General features: G+C 34.0%; 2 protein-coding genes across 2 annotated transcripts; both read right to left on the bottom strand.

The window, feature by feature from the left end:
* Positions 1-6,254: 6,254 nt before the first annotated feature.
* Positions 6,255-7,139, bottom strand: LOC107887883 (uncharacterized). The gene has a single exon (XM_016812101.2). The coding sequence runs from the start codon at positions 7,137-7,139 to the stop codon at positions 6,255-6,257; it is 885 nt and encodes a 294-aa protein (XP_016667590.2).
* A 1,235-nt stretch (positions 7,140-8,374) lies between these two features.
* On the bottom strand, positions 8,375-12,697 carry LOC107887237 (uncharacterized). Its single transcript, XM_016811418.2, has 3 exons — positions 11,914-12,697; positions 9,329-10,794; positions 8,375-8,766 (listed from the first exon to the last, which is right to left on the bottom strand). The coding sequence occupies exons 1-3, from the start codon at positions 12,494-12,496 to the stop codon at positions 8,707-8,709; spliced, it is 2,109 nt and encodes a 702-aa protein (XP_016666907.1). The 5' UTR covers positions 12,497-12,697; the 3' UTR covers positions 8,375-8,706.
* Positions 12,698-13,480: the final 783 nt, after the last annotated feature.

The following is a 13,480-nucleotide window of genomic DNA, read 5'->3' as shown; positions in this document are numbered from 1 at the left end:
TTATATACATATACTAGTTATGTGGTCAATTTTACCGATGACCTATGCATATAACTAATCACACCTTTAATAATATTCACAAAGCCGATTATCCACATGACTACCTTAGCATATTATTAGTTAGCTTCTTATCCAAATTTGCCATAAAGAAAATTAACTCATATACCCTCAAGTGCATAAGCAATTGCATCCAAAGGACACTTTAAATGCATGTTATGAAAGTAACCGAATGCACATATATTTATACCAAGACATCATATACTTCAAAACCAACTATCAAGGCATAAAGCCGAACCTTCAAAATCAATTATCAATACACGTTCAAACATGCCCTCCTACAAATATACAAGTTCTCCCTTGGTTAAACTAAATCATGCTTTAAGGTTTAACACATTTAACCATTAGAGAGTTAATCAAATTAGCATTCAATTATTCTATACACCCACCATTAACCGAATCTCATTTAATCAAATTTATTTCTTGACAATTTCATCACATTCGGTCATTGGTAATTTAATCCTATAAAGAGTCAAATTTTACTTCAATTCACTAAGGTGAGGTTATTATAATTTAACCTCTATTTCCGAATGCCCCCTTCTCCATAAAACCATCAAATTTTCAAATTATAATAGGTTCATAACTCATTTAACCACTAATTCCATGCCAAGCATAAAAAGGCCATGGGTTTTACACCTAACTTACAAGACCATAAAACATAAAGGTTTAATGTTCATCTTTAACACAATTACCACACTTCAAACTAAATTTTCAGCTTCATATATCCCACACTAGATTTTTTTTCCATGCTCAATTTCCATGGCCGAATGAAATTATGCCCTAATTCATGAACTTAAACAACATTGGCCAACTTTCCAAGCTCATTTGAGCCATCAAGCACATTTAGTTTGTTCATACTCAACTAGAATCAATTATCCTCCCAAAATCATCAAACATACAAAATATACCCCATTAAGCTCATGACCGATTACTACATGCTTCATGAACACAAAAATTTTCACATGGGTCTTGTTGCACTTCAAAACCAACCAAAATTCACAACTTTTCAAACAAAATAACATGAACCTTACCTTATTTGAAGCCTTCTTTTGCCGAATGCCTTAAGCTCAAAGGTTTCTATTTTCTTTCTCAACTCACGGCAAGAAGAAGAAGAAAATGGCCTTGTTATTTTCACCTCAAACATGTTTTATTCATTTATTTCATTAACTTTTATTTATTTCTATTTTATGAAACCATTTTCTTTAATATAAACAAATATATTATTAACATTATTTACTAACATACAAAGCACAAAATGCCAAAATGTGTCATTCATCCCATCCTTGCCGTCCACTACCAAGAAAAAGGAATGTTTGACATGCAAGTCCCTCATGCTTCAAACCATGCAATTTTAGCCACTTCCAATTAACCTATGACATTTTCAAGATTTTTCACATAAGCCCCTTTTTATTTATTTCACATCCAAATGACAAAATTTAAAGCATGAAATTTTCACACATACTTATTCATAAATAATAATAAGCATAAAATATAACAATTAATTATTTTTGTGACTCAGTTTTGTGGTCCCGAAACCACTTTCCGACTAGGGTCAAATTAGGGGTGTCACATCAACAATAACAAGGTAACTAGCCATGTGATACTATGTCTCCTTGAAAAGGCTAGTTATGCCTTACTTGGTGGTTTAATCTTCATCGCGTGTGACTTCACTGATTAATTATCTACATGTATTTTAGGTACATACTCTCTCCACCTACTGAGGCACACCTACTCCATGAAATAATTAAGATCTTTACGTCCTAATCGATTGCCCGAGAGACAACACTTTAAAAATTTGTCTTGAAAGAGTTGACCCTCAACAATTATTATGCAAATTTATTCCATTAGCATCCCCAATGAATACTATGGACACAAAATTTGGTGAAAATGGTGTTAACTGGTGTGAAATAATAAAGAAAGAATAAATTAAAATGTGATAGAAGAAAGAGTGTAGAGAGAATATAGAAGAGAGAGTGTATCTTCTTTTTATATATATTTTTCATGAGTACATGAGCCCCATATATATACGGGTTAAAAGTAACTCTCTAATTATTATAGGGCATGTAAAGGGTCATGACCTTTTATCTCCCATATTAATGGGGTATAGGAAAAGTCTCATAACTTATGGGGTTGATAATGACATCCACATAAATATTTCATAACACTCCCCCTTGGATGTTCATTATCTAATTATGCCTCGTTAAAACCTTACTAAGAAAACCCAGTAGGACAAAAACTTAGTGAAGGAAAAAGAGTACATAATTATACGCTTAATATGCTGCCTCATTAAAAACCTTACCTGAAAAACCCAGTGGGATAAAACCAAGGTTAAGGGAAAAAGAGTACAGCGCGTATTAACTCCCCCTAATGGCTACATCACTTGAGATCTCGAAGGTGATGCATTCCAATGTAGTAAACAAGCTTCTAAAACACTGATGTAGGAAGCGCCTTAGTGAATAAATCTGCTAAATTCTCACTTGAACTGATCTGCTTAACTTTTATCTCCTTAATCTTCTGGAGGCCATGAGTGAAGAAGAATTTTGGTGCAATGTGTTTTGTTCTGTCACCTTTGATGTATCCACTATCAAGCTGATCAATGCATGCTGTGTTGTCTTCAAACAAGACAGTTGTAGCTTCCTTTCCAGATGATAAACCATAATTATTCCTTATATGCTGGATCATAGATCTTAGCCATACACATTCACGACTTGCTTCATGGATTGCTAAGATTTCTGCATGATTAGACGAGGTTGCTGCAATTGTTTGCTTCATTGAGCGCCAAGAGATTGCAGTACCTCCATATGTAAAAACATATCCAGTTTGTGATTTTCCATTATGAGGATCTGACATAAATTCTGCATCTGCAAAACCAATCAACTCTGTCTTTGATTTATTAGGGAAAAGTAGACCCATATTCTTTGTGCCTTGGAGATAACAAAATATCTGTTTTACTCTAGTCCAATGTCTCCGAGTTGGGCATGAGCTAAATCTTGCTAGCAAATTTAAAGAAAAAGATATATCAGGTCGGGTATGGCTAGCAAGATACATTAATGCCCCAATTGCACTGAGGTATGACACTTCAGGACCAAGAAAATCTTCACATCTTCCCGAGAACGGAAAGGGTCTCTACTTGGATCAAGTGATCTTACAACCATCGGGGTAGTTATTGGATGTGCCTTATCCATATAAAATCTCTTTAGCACCTTTTCAATATACGTTGATTGATGCACAAGGATTCCTTCTTTTAGGTGCTCAATTTGTAACCCTAAACAAAATTTTGTTCTTCCAAGGTCTTTCATTTCAAATTCTTTCTTCTGGCACTCAACAGCCTTTTAGATCTCTTCAGGAGTTCCAATGATATTCAAATCATCAACATATACTGCAATAATTATATATCCAGATCAAACTTCTTAATGAAAATGCATGGGCAAATTGGATCATTCTTATATCCTTCTTTCAACAAATACTCGCTTAGGCGATTATACCACATGCGTCCGGATTGTTTCAATCCATAAAGGGATTTGTGCAATTTGATCGAATAATGTTCTCTAGAACCTGAACTCACTGCTTCAGGTAGTTTAAATCCTTCAGGGAGTTTCATATAAATGTTAGTATCCAGTGGGCCATACAAATAAGCTGCTATTACATCCATTAGGCGTAAATCAATCCCTCTCTTATAGCCAGACTTATCAAAAATCTAAATGTAGTTGCATCCACCACAGGAGAATATGTCTCCTCATAATCAATTCCAGGTCTTTATGAGAATCCTTGTGCAACTAAACGTGCTTTATACCTTACAATTTCACTCTTTTCATTTCTTTTACGCACAAAAACCCATTTATATCCCACTGGTTTCACACCTGTAGGTATACGGACTACAAGTCCAAACACTTCTCTTTTCGCTAGCGATTTCAATTCATTTTCAATTGCTTCTTTCCATTTTGGCCAATCATCTCTTTGTTTACATTCTTCAATCGATTTTGGTTCATAATCCTTTTTATTATTTATAACATCTAGTGCTACATTGCATGCAAAAATATCATCGACGTCGATTTGATTTCGGTTCTATTTTATACCGAACATGACATAATCAATAGAGATCTCTTCATTGTCAGGTACTTGATTTTCTTCTGAAACTATTCTTTCAGTCATGTCTATAGTCTCTTCAGGAGATCCCGGTATAATCATTTTTTCTTTGATTTCGCCATCATTAATCTTTGCTCCTTTCTTTTTTCGAGGATTCTTATCTTTGGAACCAATTGGTCTACCACGCTTCAGGTGTGTATTAGACTCAGTAGCAACTAGATTTTTTCCTTCTGGGACATCAAGTTTTATTGGAGCATTCACAGCTGGTATATGTGACTTAGTCACTTTCTTTGGGTCAGAAAATGCGTTTGGCAATTCATTAGCTAAACTTTGTAAATGAATAATCTTTTGAACTTCTAAATCACATTGCTTAGTTCGAGGATCAAGATGAGCTAATGAAAACTCTTTCCAACTAATTTTCTTATTCAGCTGTTTGATTTCTCCCCCTAATGTTGGAAAAATTGACTCGTCAAAATGACAATCTGCAAAACGAGTCGTAAATAGATTCCCTGTAGATGGTTCTAGATATTTAATTATGGATAAGGATTCAAATCCAACATATATACCCAACCTTCTTTGAGGTCCCATCTTAGTTCTATATGGTGGAGAAATTGGAACATATATGGCACATCCAAATGTTCTTACATGAGAAATATTTGGTTCTTGACCATGAACTATTTGTAAGGGGGAGACTTTATGATAACTTGTTGGCCTGATGCGAATTAATACAGTTGCATGTAAAATTGCATGTCCCCCAAGCAGTGCTTGGGAGTTTTGACTTCATAAGTAATGGCCTTGCTATCAATTGAAGTCATTTTATTAAAGATTCTGCTAGACCATTTTGTGTGTGAACATGAGCTACAGGATGTTCAACACTTATTCCAATGGACATGCAATAGTTATTAAAAGACTGAGAAGTAAATTCACCAGCATTATCAAGACGGATGGTCTTAATAGGAAAATCTAAGAAATGGGCTCGTAATTGAATCAATTGAGCAAGTAATCTCGCAAACGCCAAGTTACGAGTTGATAACAAAGATACATGAGACCATCTACTCGATGCATCGATTAAAACTATAAAGTACCTAAATGGTCCACATGGGGGATGTATAGGCCCACATATATCCCCTTGAATTCGCTCAAGAAAAGTAAGTGGTTCGTTATTTATCTTAGCTGGTGATGGTCGGATTATTAATTTCCCCAGTGAACATGCAACACATGTAATGTTTTGAAGAATCTGCTGGCTCTTCAATGAATGTCCACATGAATTTTCAATTATTTTTCGCATCATTATTGAACCGGGATGGCCTAACCGGTCATGCCAAAGAACAAAGTCATTAGTAAACTTCTGGTTTACTATAGCATGTGTTTCTATAGAACTGATTTTTGTGTAATGCAAACCAGTAAAGAATGCCAGCAATTTCTCAACAATTTGTTTATTGCCTTGAGCAATACTCGTAATTTGAAGGAATTCACAATTTTCTTCGTTTAAAGTCTCAATATGATATCCATTTTGGCGAATATCTTTAAAACTCAATAAATTTCTTTAAGACTTAGGGGAGTATAATGCATTAATAATTTCAATTTTTGTTCCCCTTGGTAATAAAATAATTGCTCTTCCGGAGCCTTTTATAATAGTTGTACTACTAGATATAGTGCTCACACTTTCTTCTTTCATTATTAAATGAGAAAAATATCTCTTGTCTTTCAATATGGTGTGAGTAGTTGCACTGTCTGTTAGACATATATTTTCACTATTCATAGCCGATTGCCTTTGCGAGATAATGTTCTTCAAAGAAACAAAATAACCACAAAATGTCACATATAATGGTGAAAACAGGTATTCAAAGTTCAAATTACTAAAAGGTCTATAAAACAAAATTATCACATAAAACATAGCATTAGTAAAGGCCATAACATCATTATTAAAGTTGCTAAATGAAACATAGAGTAGTAGAGGTTTATTTAATTATTTATCGAAATTTGTGGCCTTAATAATTTCCTTCAGGGGTAAAAAGAAAATCAACCACTTCTAAGTGGATTGCATTGCCATCATCAAAATCACCTTCGCCATCTTTATACACAAGATTGGTTTCTACTTTCTTTCCCTTCTATTTTATGGACTGCTGATAAAGATCAACTAGATGCTTTTGTGTGCGACACACACGAGACCAATGTCCTTTTCCTCCACAACGATAGCATACATTAGTCACATTTTCACATTTTTCTTTCTCTTCCTTGTTACCATTTTTCCGATCCCACTTCTGGTAGGAATGTGAATTTTTAAAATGACCACCTCGACCATATCCATATCTATGTCTGCGGCCACGCCCTCGGCCACGCACACTACTATTTGCATAGTGTGTTTCTTTTAATTCTTGCCCATTGTGTAAACTCACATTCGCTTCAGGGAATGGAGCAGAGCCAGTTGGGCGTAATTCATGGTTTTTCATTAACAGCTCGTTGTTTTGCTCCGCCACTAGAAGACAATAAATTAATTCAAAATATTTCTGACCTTTTTCACGATATTGTGTCTGCAGGACAACATTATTTGCATGGAAAGTTGAGTATATTTTTTCTAACATTTCTGCATCAGTAATCTTCTCTCCACATAAATTCAATTGTGAAGTGATTCTGAACATGGCCGAGTTATAACCACTAACAGACTTAAAGTCTTGCAATCTTAAATTCAGCCACTCATAACGAGCTTTAGGCAAAATCACAATTTTCTGATGGTAATATCTTTTCTTTAAATTTTCCCAAAGAATTTGAGGGTCCTTAACAGTCAAATATTCGGTCTTTAGACCTTCATGGAAGTGATGGCGAAGGAAAATCATGGCCTTGGCCTTATCTTGTGTACTTTCTTCATTTCCCTTCTTAATAGTCTCACCAAGGCCCTTTGCATCTAAGTGAATTTCAGCATCTAGTACCCATGATAAATAGTTATTTCCAGTGATGTCCAGAGCCACAAATTCGAGTTTTGTAAGATTTGACATTATAAACTATAAGACAAAATATACAAGTCAATAATGTAAAATAAAACATGTTAATATGCAAATGAAATAGATCAACTTGTTACCCTTACTTCACCTAAGCGTCCTTCGGCAATCTTTAAGGAAAAATTTGTTGGCCTTGATTTCTTGTATTAGAGACTCGTGCTGATAATGTGTTGTGAAATAATAAAGAAAGAATAAACTAAAATGTGATAGAAGAAAGAGTGTAGAGAGAATATAGAAGAGAGAGTGTATCTTCTTTTTATATATATTTTTCATGAGTACATGAGCCCCATATATATAACGGTTAAAAGTAATTCTCTAATTATTATAGGGCATGTAAAGGGTCATGACCTTTTATCTCCAATATTAATGGGATATAGGGGAAGTCTCATAACTTATGGAGTATAGAAAAAGTTTTATAATTTATGGGGTTGATAATGATATCCACATAAATATTTCATAACATTAACGAAATTAAATATTTAATTTCTTTAATAAATGTATCTGAATTTAACTGATTTAGATTATATTTCAATTACACCATTGTTATTCTGTTCAAAAATACTGATCCAATATAACACATTCTGGCTAACAAAACCAGAAAAAATTAAGCTTAATAAATTAGTAATTTGTCTTTATTTATTGAGCTAATTTAAACGCTGTCTAATTATCTAAGTTGAGCCTTTTATTCTATTTTTGGAAATAGAGAAACAAAAGCTATAGCAAAAAGAAAGCAAGCCAGATAGATAAACCCACAAACCCAAAGACATCATTCGGGAGCAATGACCAGCTCCTAGTAATCGAGTACTCATAAAGCCTAAATGTTGCCTTACATCCAATTCCCAATGCCTTTTCATAATAGATCAAAAGAAAACCAATGTTACGATCTAACTACAACTAATGAGAAAATAACTAAAATATTTAATTTTAAAAAGTTAAATAATTAAATCGAACAATATTAATAGTTGAGTAACCAAAATAAAACCAAATATTTCACCAAAATTTTAAAACTTTTTCTTGTATTTGGATAATTCTTAAAGAGCAATATCAAAATTCGAGTCGAAAGATGTAGAGTTGGAGCGAGGCAAACAGAGAAAATTAATGCTTGTTTTACGAGTTCCGTCCAAATTTCAATTGTAAACTATTTAAACAAAAGATGCAGCAGATTGCAATTAAGTAAAAGAGAAAAAAAATAGTTAAAGTTTAAAAGTGAAATCAACAGATTTTAAGGAAAGTTTTAGTAGAAAAGAAACTTTATGTCATTAGAATTTACACACCAAGTAATCAAAATTGGATACTTAAAACAATAGGCAGAAACTAATATATTCCTTCTACGTTGCTCTAACACTTCTGTATTTTTTTAAGGGACGTGGTCCAAATACATGAAAAATTTTAGAAAAGATTGAACATAACCATGTCAGACTTATTATCCTCTCTAGCACCTACACCCGGTCTGAGTAACATTTGAGTCCGAATCTGTAACAGGTAAATTTTTTTAAGACAGCTTACTAGCGCAATTGAAGGAACGTTACCTTTAAAAGGTATCAGATTAAGTTGCTCATCTGATTTAAACACTTCTCAACACCCCTCCAAGAACACCCCTCTGATTTTTCTTCTTTGACATAACCTGAAATCATATAGTCCAGAAATCAACCAAGTTGTTAAAGGCTCGGGTTAATTTTTTAGGTTTATGAGCTAGCATCCGAATAGAAACCGAACTTATGCAGTCGAATAAACTATGTTACTTGGAATTATGTTCATGTTGGATACAGATATAGATTTGATCATATGTAAAGGAATGTACAATAAACAAACCGAACTTACGCAGTTGACTAAACTTATGCATCCAAAGAGAAAGGAACTTATGAAGTAAAATAACTCATGTTACTTGGGCTTGATTGCTTGCTGGATAGGGATGTAAATTGGATCGTGTAAAAGAAAGTACAATATAAAAAGGAACTAATGCAGTTGAACAAATTATTTTACTCAGACTGAAGTGTCTGCCGGATACTAATATAAATCTGATCATGTAAAAGAATGTACTATAAGAAAAGGAACTTAAGCAGTTCAATAAATATATACATCCACATAGAAGAGGAACTTATGCAGTTGAATAGACTATATTATTCGGACTTAGGTGAGTGTTAGATACAGATATAGATTTACTCAAGCCGAGAGTGAAATGATACCTTCGAGAATGGGTGGGGCAAAGATGCCCGTCGCAAAGCCTTCCTGGGTTCTGTCAATTGTTGAATCTCTCGAAGCTGACTAGCAAGGTTTTCCAATATTTGTAACTGAAAGTGTTCCCCTTTCTTGCGCCCTGCCGGGAAGTTGAGCTTCTCTCTTCCTTTCTGTACAATCTTTAGCCTTTCTCTAAGCCAATCAACTTCATTATCGATTTTCAACCTCTCATAATCGAAAGCAGACATGGAATTTCTGCGCGAAATGGGAGGTAAAGATTTGACTCGTGAAGGACCACATGGTGGTAATCTGCCAGGTCGATCTAAACTGCTGCTTCTCCTGTAAGGCTCAGTTTCTAACCCACCAATGGTTCGGTTATTGCATGTCCGACACAAGTCAGATTCATCATTAATGACATGAACATCAAGAATATGATAATTGATTCCAGAATCTACTTGATTCAAATCTTCTGCATGCTTCTCCTTTTTTTCATTATTATATGGGAAAATTATTTTAGCCTCAGTTGCCTTTGGTGTCAAACATTGATGCGGACTGGTTTCTCTGTTTTGTTCCTCTTCTGCTATAGTGTTAATGGCTCTCTCAAGCAGATCAGATCTCGAATGAGTACTTGACAGATTGGACTGAACATAACTTCCTTGATGATCGGGATTCTCGTTCTCACATGTCATTCCCCTCACCTCAAATTTTTGACTAATCTCATAATCATTTCTACATGGATTTGAGTGATTTTTTTCGATACTATAATTTAAAGAAGCAGTATCTTCATTAAGTTCTGAAACTGGTAATTCATTCCCAAAATCGACAGCATGATCAAGTGATCCGACAGATCCCATCCCATACTCTGAAAAATCAATGTTATGCACTGTCTTTTCCTTCTCCCCAACAGATTCAGCGATCTTCTTTGACATTACCAGTTGCTCCATATTCAAATTCTTTTGGTCATATATGGCTGCCATATCATACATATCCATATCTGATACCTCTTTTTCGCAAAACATTTGCTTGTAAGCTTCAACTTCTTTCTCCAAGAAATGCTTTTCTCTTTCTCTCCTTAATAAGATCTCTTTGAGAATGTTCATTTCTTCAGCATCATATGCAAATTTTTCCTCAATCATCCTCTGGTACTGCCTCGCTTCCATCTCGATTGTTGCCTTCTCCTCTTGCAGGCGCAATATCATTGCCATAGCCTCATCTGCAGCAGTTGCAGCAGCGATTCTCTCTTTCTCAAGCTCAAGGTACAGAGCAGCACGAGCGTCATTCTCTTCGCCTAGAGCTTGTTCTACTATTGCATTTTTGTCACTGCCATCAAAGTTCCAATCCGGCGTCAAGCACTTGAACTCAGCCACTGCTGGTTCCTTCTCAATTTTATTCTCTGTACAAGAGCCATCATCTATTTCAAAGCCCTGCAAACCTTGCTTTGGCAATTGAATCTCTTGTGACGTTTCCCGGCCATCTAAAATTACAGAACCATGCATGTTAGATGTGGTATTAGCAAGCACAAAAAATTATCATGTACATACCAGTCACTGTTCAGCACAGTTGAGAATTCGGAAAACTTCTCCCAAAAGAAAAATGTACCATGTACTTAGACTGCAAAGTAGGACTCAATAGCATTTAAAACATATTCCATCTTCCTTCATTCTCCTAGAAGAACAAGTCTTTCAATATCTATTCAATACAGGATTGGAAAATTTTAAATAAGATACACCTTTTAGAGATAGGAGTGGAACCAGACGAGGGTATGGCCTATTGCTTACAATCTTCTCTTGTCTTTCCGGTTAAATAAAAGATTTAGGTTCAAAAGAGGGAACTGGAAGATCCATTAATGCTACAATTCTTATGTGGTTCAACTCCCAAATCCTTTCTGTGCTGAAGTTTCAATGGAGTGAAAAATGAAGAAGATAACATAGTGAGGATTACATTTATATTTCAAGGACTTTTGAGAGTCTAATTACCAGGTCGGAATTCTGATAGTTTATTTGATGATCATGGCTATGCACAGCTACGTTTTATACAACAGCAACTTAAAATTTACTGCATACACAAATAGTTTTGCCATTAACACACACATGGACACTGCAATACAGGTATAACTACGTATGAAGTTAATTCTAGAAACTTTATTAGTCCATGTTGCTCTGAACTACCTGTACCGGACACTTATAGGTTAGGCATAGCTATGGATGGCCGACCTCCTAAAAATATAAAAGAAATTAGAGAAAAAAAAGACCAAAAGTTCGGGTAACATGGTAGTAAATCAGTTATCATGAATTCGATATAAAAGAAATAATAACGAGTGAGTTCTTCAATGATTCCCCACTTATTTAGTAAGGTAATTAATTATCCTCTCCCCATTATTGACATACTCATACCATCCATGCCATCTTTGAATGTAATTCCAACTTAATCAAAAACAAAATAATTATAAAAAAAGATAGCATAGAATTAAATTGCGGTATTGAGCATGTTTTCATCATGTTTATCCTTGATGCAAAACTAATAAATGCTACCACGATCAATTACAGTAAATATAATAAGAGCTAAAACCGATGATTATAGAAAAGAACATCACCTTCAGAATCATTTGGGGTTGTAATGGAAGGATTCAAACCAGTTGGGGTAGTATTAATGGAAGCCAAAGGATCATTCGGAAAACTGAAAAACTTTCCGCCATAGCTATTAGCAACTCTTTTACGCCGCCTAAGTCCAACTCTTGGCCTCTGATTCCCAAACCTTCCTATATTTGCTCTAATGGTGTTCTTCTTTGAATTACATGAACTAAACATTGCTTCCCCTCCCATTGCAACATCCCCATTTTGCCAGTTGTCAAATTTTGAATGCCAGTCATCTTTATCTTCGTCATAAAAGTTGCTCCAGATTGAATAAAAAGGAATCTTTTTCTTAACAGAAGATTGAACAGAGGAGATTTTGAGATGTGGGTTATTAACTAACATGGATTGAAAACAATTATTCTTATGTGGGTGGCCGAACGATCCATTACAAGGACAAGGCAAGGACTTTCCAAATAAACCCAGAAATTTCGAAGCTAAATAAGCAAGAGTTGATCCACAAAGCAATAAATAAGCTATGGATAGATCCAGAAAAGCACCAACTAGAGCAGTGAATGTCCATGAATTGATAGCATTGCATGCCATTGGAGGAAAAAAAGAAGAGAGTTTCAATCTGGCTAACTCACCCCGAGTTGGTTTTAGTTGACTCAGTGATTGGGGGACTGATAAAGCTTACCAACGAGGTTTGGTTGACTCAAGTCGTCGATGAAGGCTTGAGGAAGAATCGGGTAGGGTCCTTTTTTCTTTTTCTTTTTTGATTTGATTTGATATGATTGATATTTTAGACCGTTCAAGGTTTTCAAAGCTTCGGTTACATTTCCGAGATGGATACCGGACGACGCCGTTTGAAGACCTTAGTAGATGACAACGACAATTAAAAGGGGCCAAAATACATTTGAATTTTAATGTAATTGGATTGAAAATGATTTGAGGCCGAACATTTGAATTTTGAAGGCTAAATGCTTAACTTCGGTTGCTAACTTAAAAAGCTATAATTTTTTAAAATTTATTTGGATAAATCTAAAAATATATATATAAATTTTGATTTAATGTATAATTATATATATAAATTTTAATTTGGTACAATTATACATATAAAACTTTAATTGTGGTTTAAATATATAATTGAAACTTTAATTTTAATTTAATCATACACATTTAAAGAAATAAATACATTAATTTATTATTATATTAGATAAATATAATTATTTATGCATGCAATATATAAATATAGAATGATATTATATCAATAATTGTTTTAATAATTTATAAGAATTGAATCAAATAAAAGTTTCATATATAAAATTATACAAAATTAAAATTCATATACACAATTACACGTTAAACCATAGTTCATATATAGTTTTAAGATTTATTTTAATTTTTTATACTAAAACTTATAATTCACTTAGATTTAGCCTCAAAGCACTTTAAAAATTAGAAGATAAAAATTACTTTAAAATAAAAAATAAAAAACCAAAAACAACAATCCCTTTTATTTAAAAAACTTAAAATCAACCCTATTACTCAAGCAAAAAAAAAAATTCTTTTCTCATCAACTCCCTCAAT

Source organism: Gossypium hirsutum, chromosome A03, assembly GCF_007990345.1.
Source record: "Gossypium hirsutum isolate 1008001.06 chromosome A03, Gossypium_hirsutum_v2.1, whole genome shotgun sequence".
Lineage (NCBI taxonomy): Eukaryota > Viridiplantae > Streptophyta > Magnoliopsida > Malvales > Malvaceae > Gossypium > Gossypium hirsutum.
This window is presented reverse-complemented; position numbering and strand designations above follow the sequence as displayed.

What these genes read in the sequence shown, in the direction of transcription:
- LOC107887883 (XM_016812101.2), bottom strand. Translation starts at nt 7,139, where the DNA reads ATGTCAAATCTTACAAAACTCGAATTTGTGGCTCTGGACATCACTGGA.
- LOC107887237 (XM_016811418.2), bottom strand. Translation starts at nt 12,496, where the DNA reads ATGGCATGCAATGCTATCAATTCATGGACATTCACTGCTCTAGTTGGT. An exon ending in AACCCCAAATGATTCTGAAG is followed by an intron (nt 10,795 to 11,913) that starts GTGATGTTCTTT and finishes CTGTAATTTTAG; the next exon opens with ATGGCCGGGAAACGTCACAA. An exon ending in TGCCCCACCCATTCTCGAAG is followed by an intron (nt 8,767 to 9,328) that starts GTATCATTTCAC and finishes ATATGATTTCAG; the next exon opens with GTTATGTCAAAGAAGAAAAA.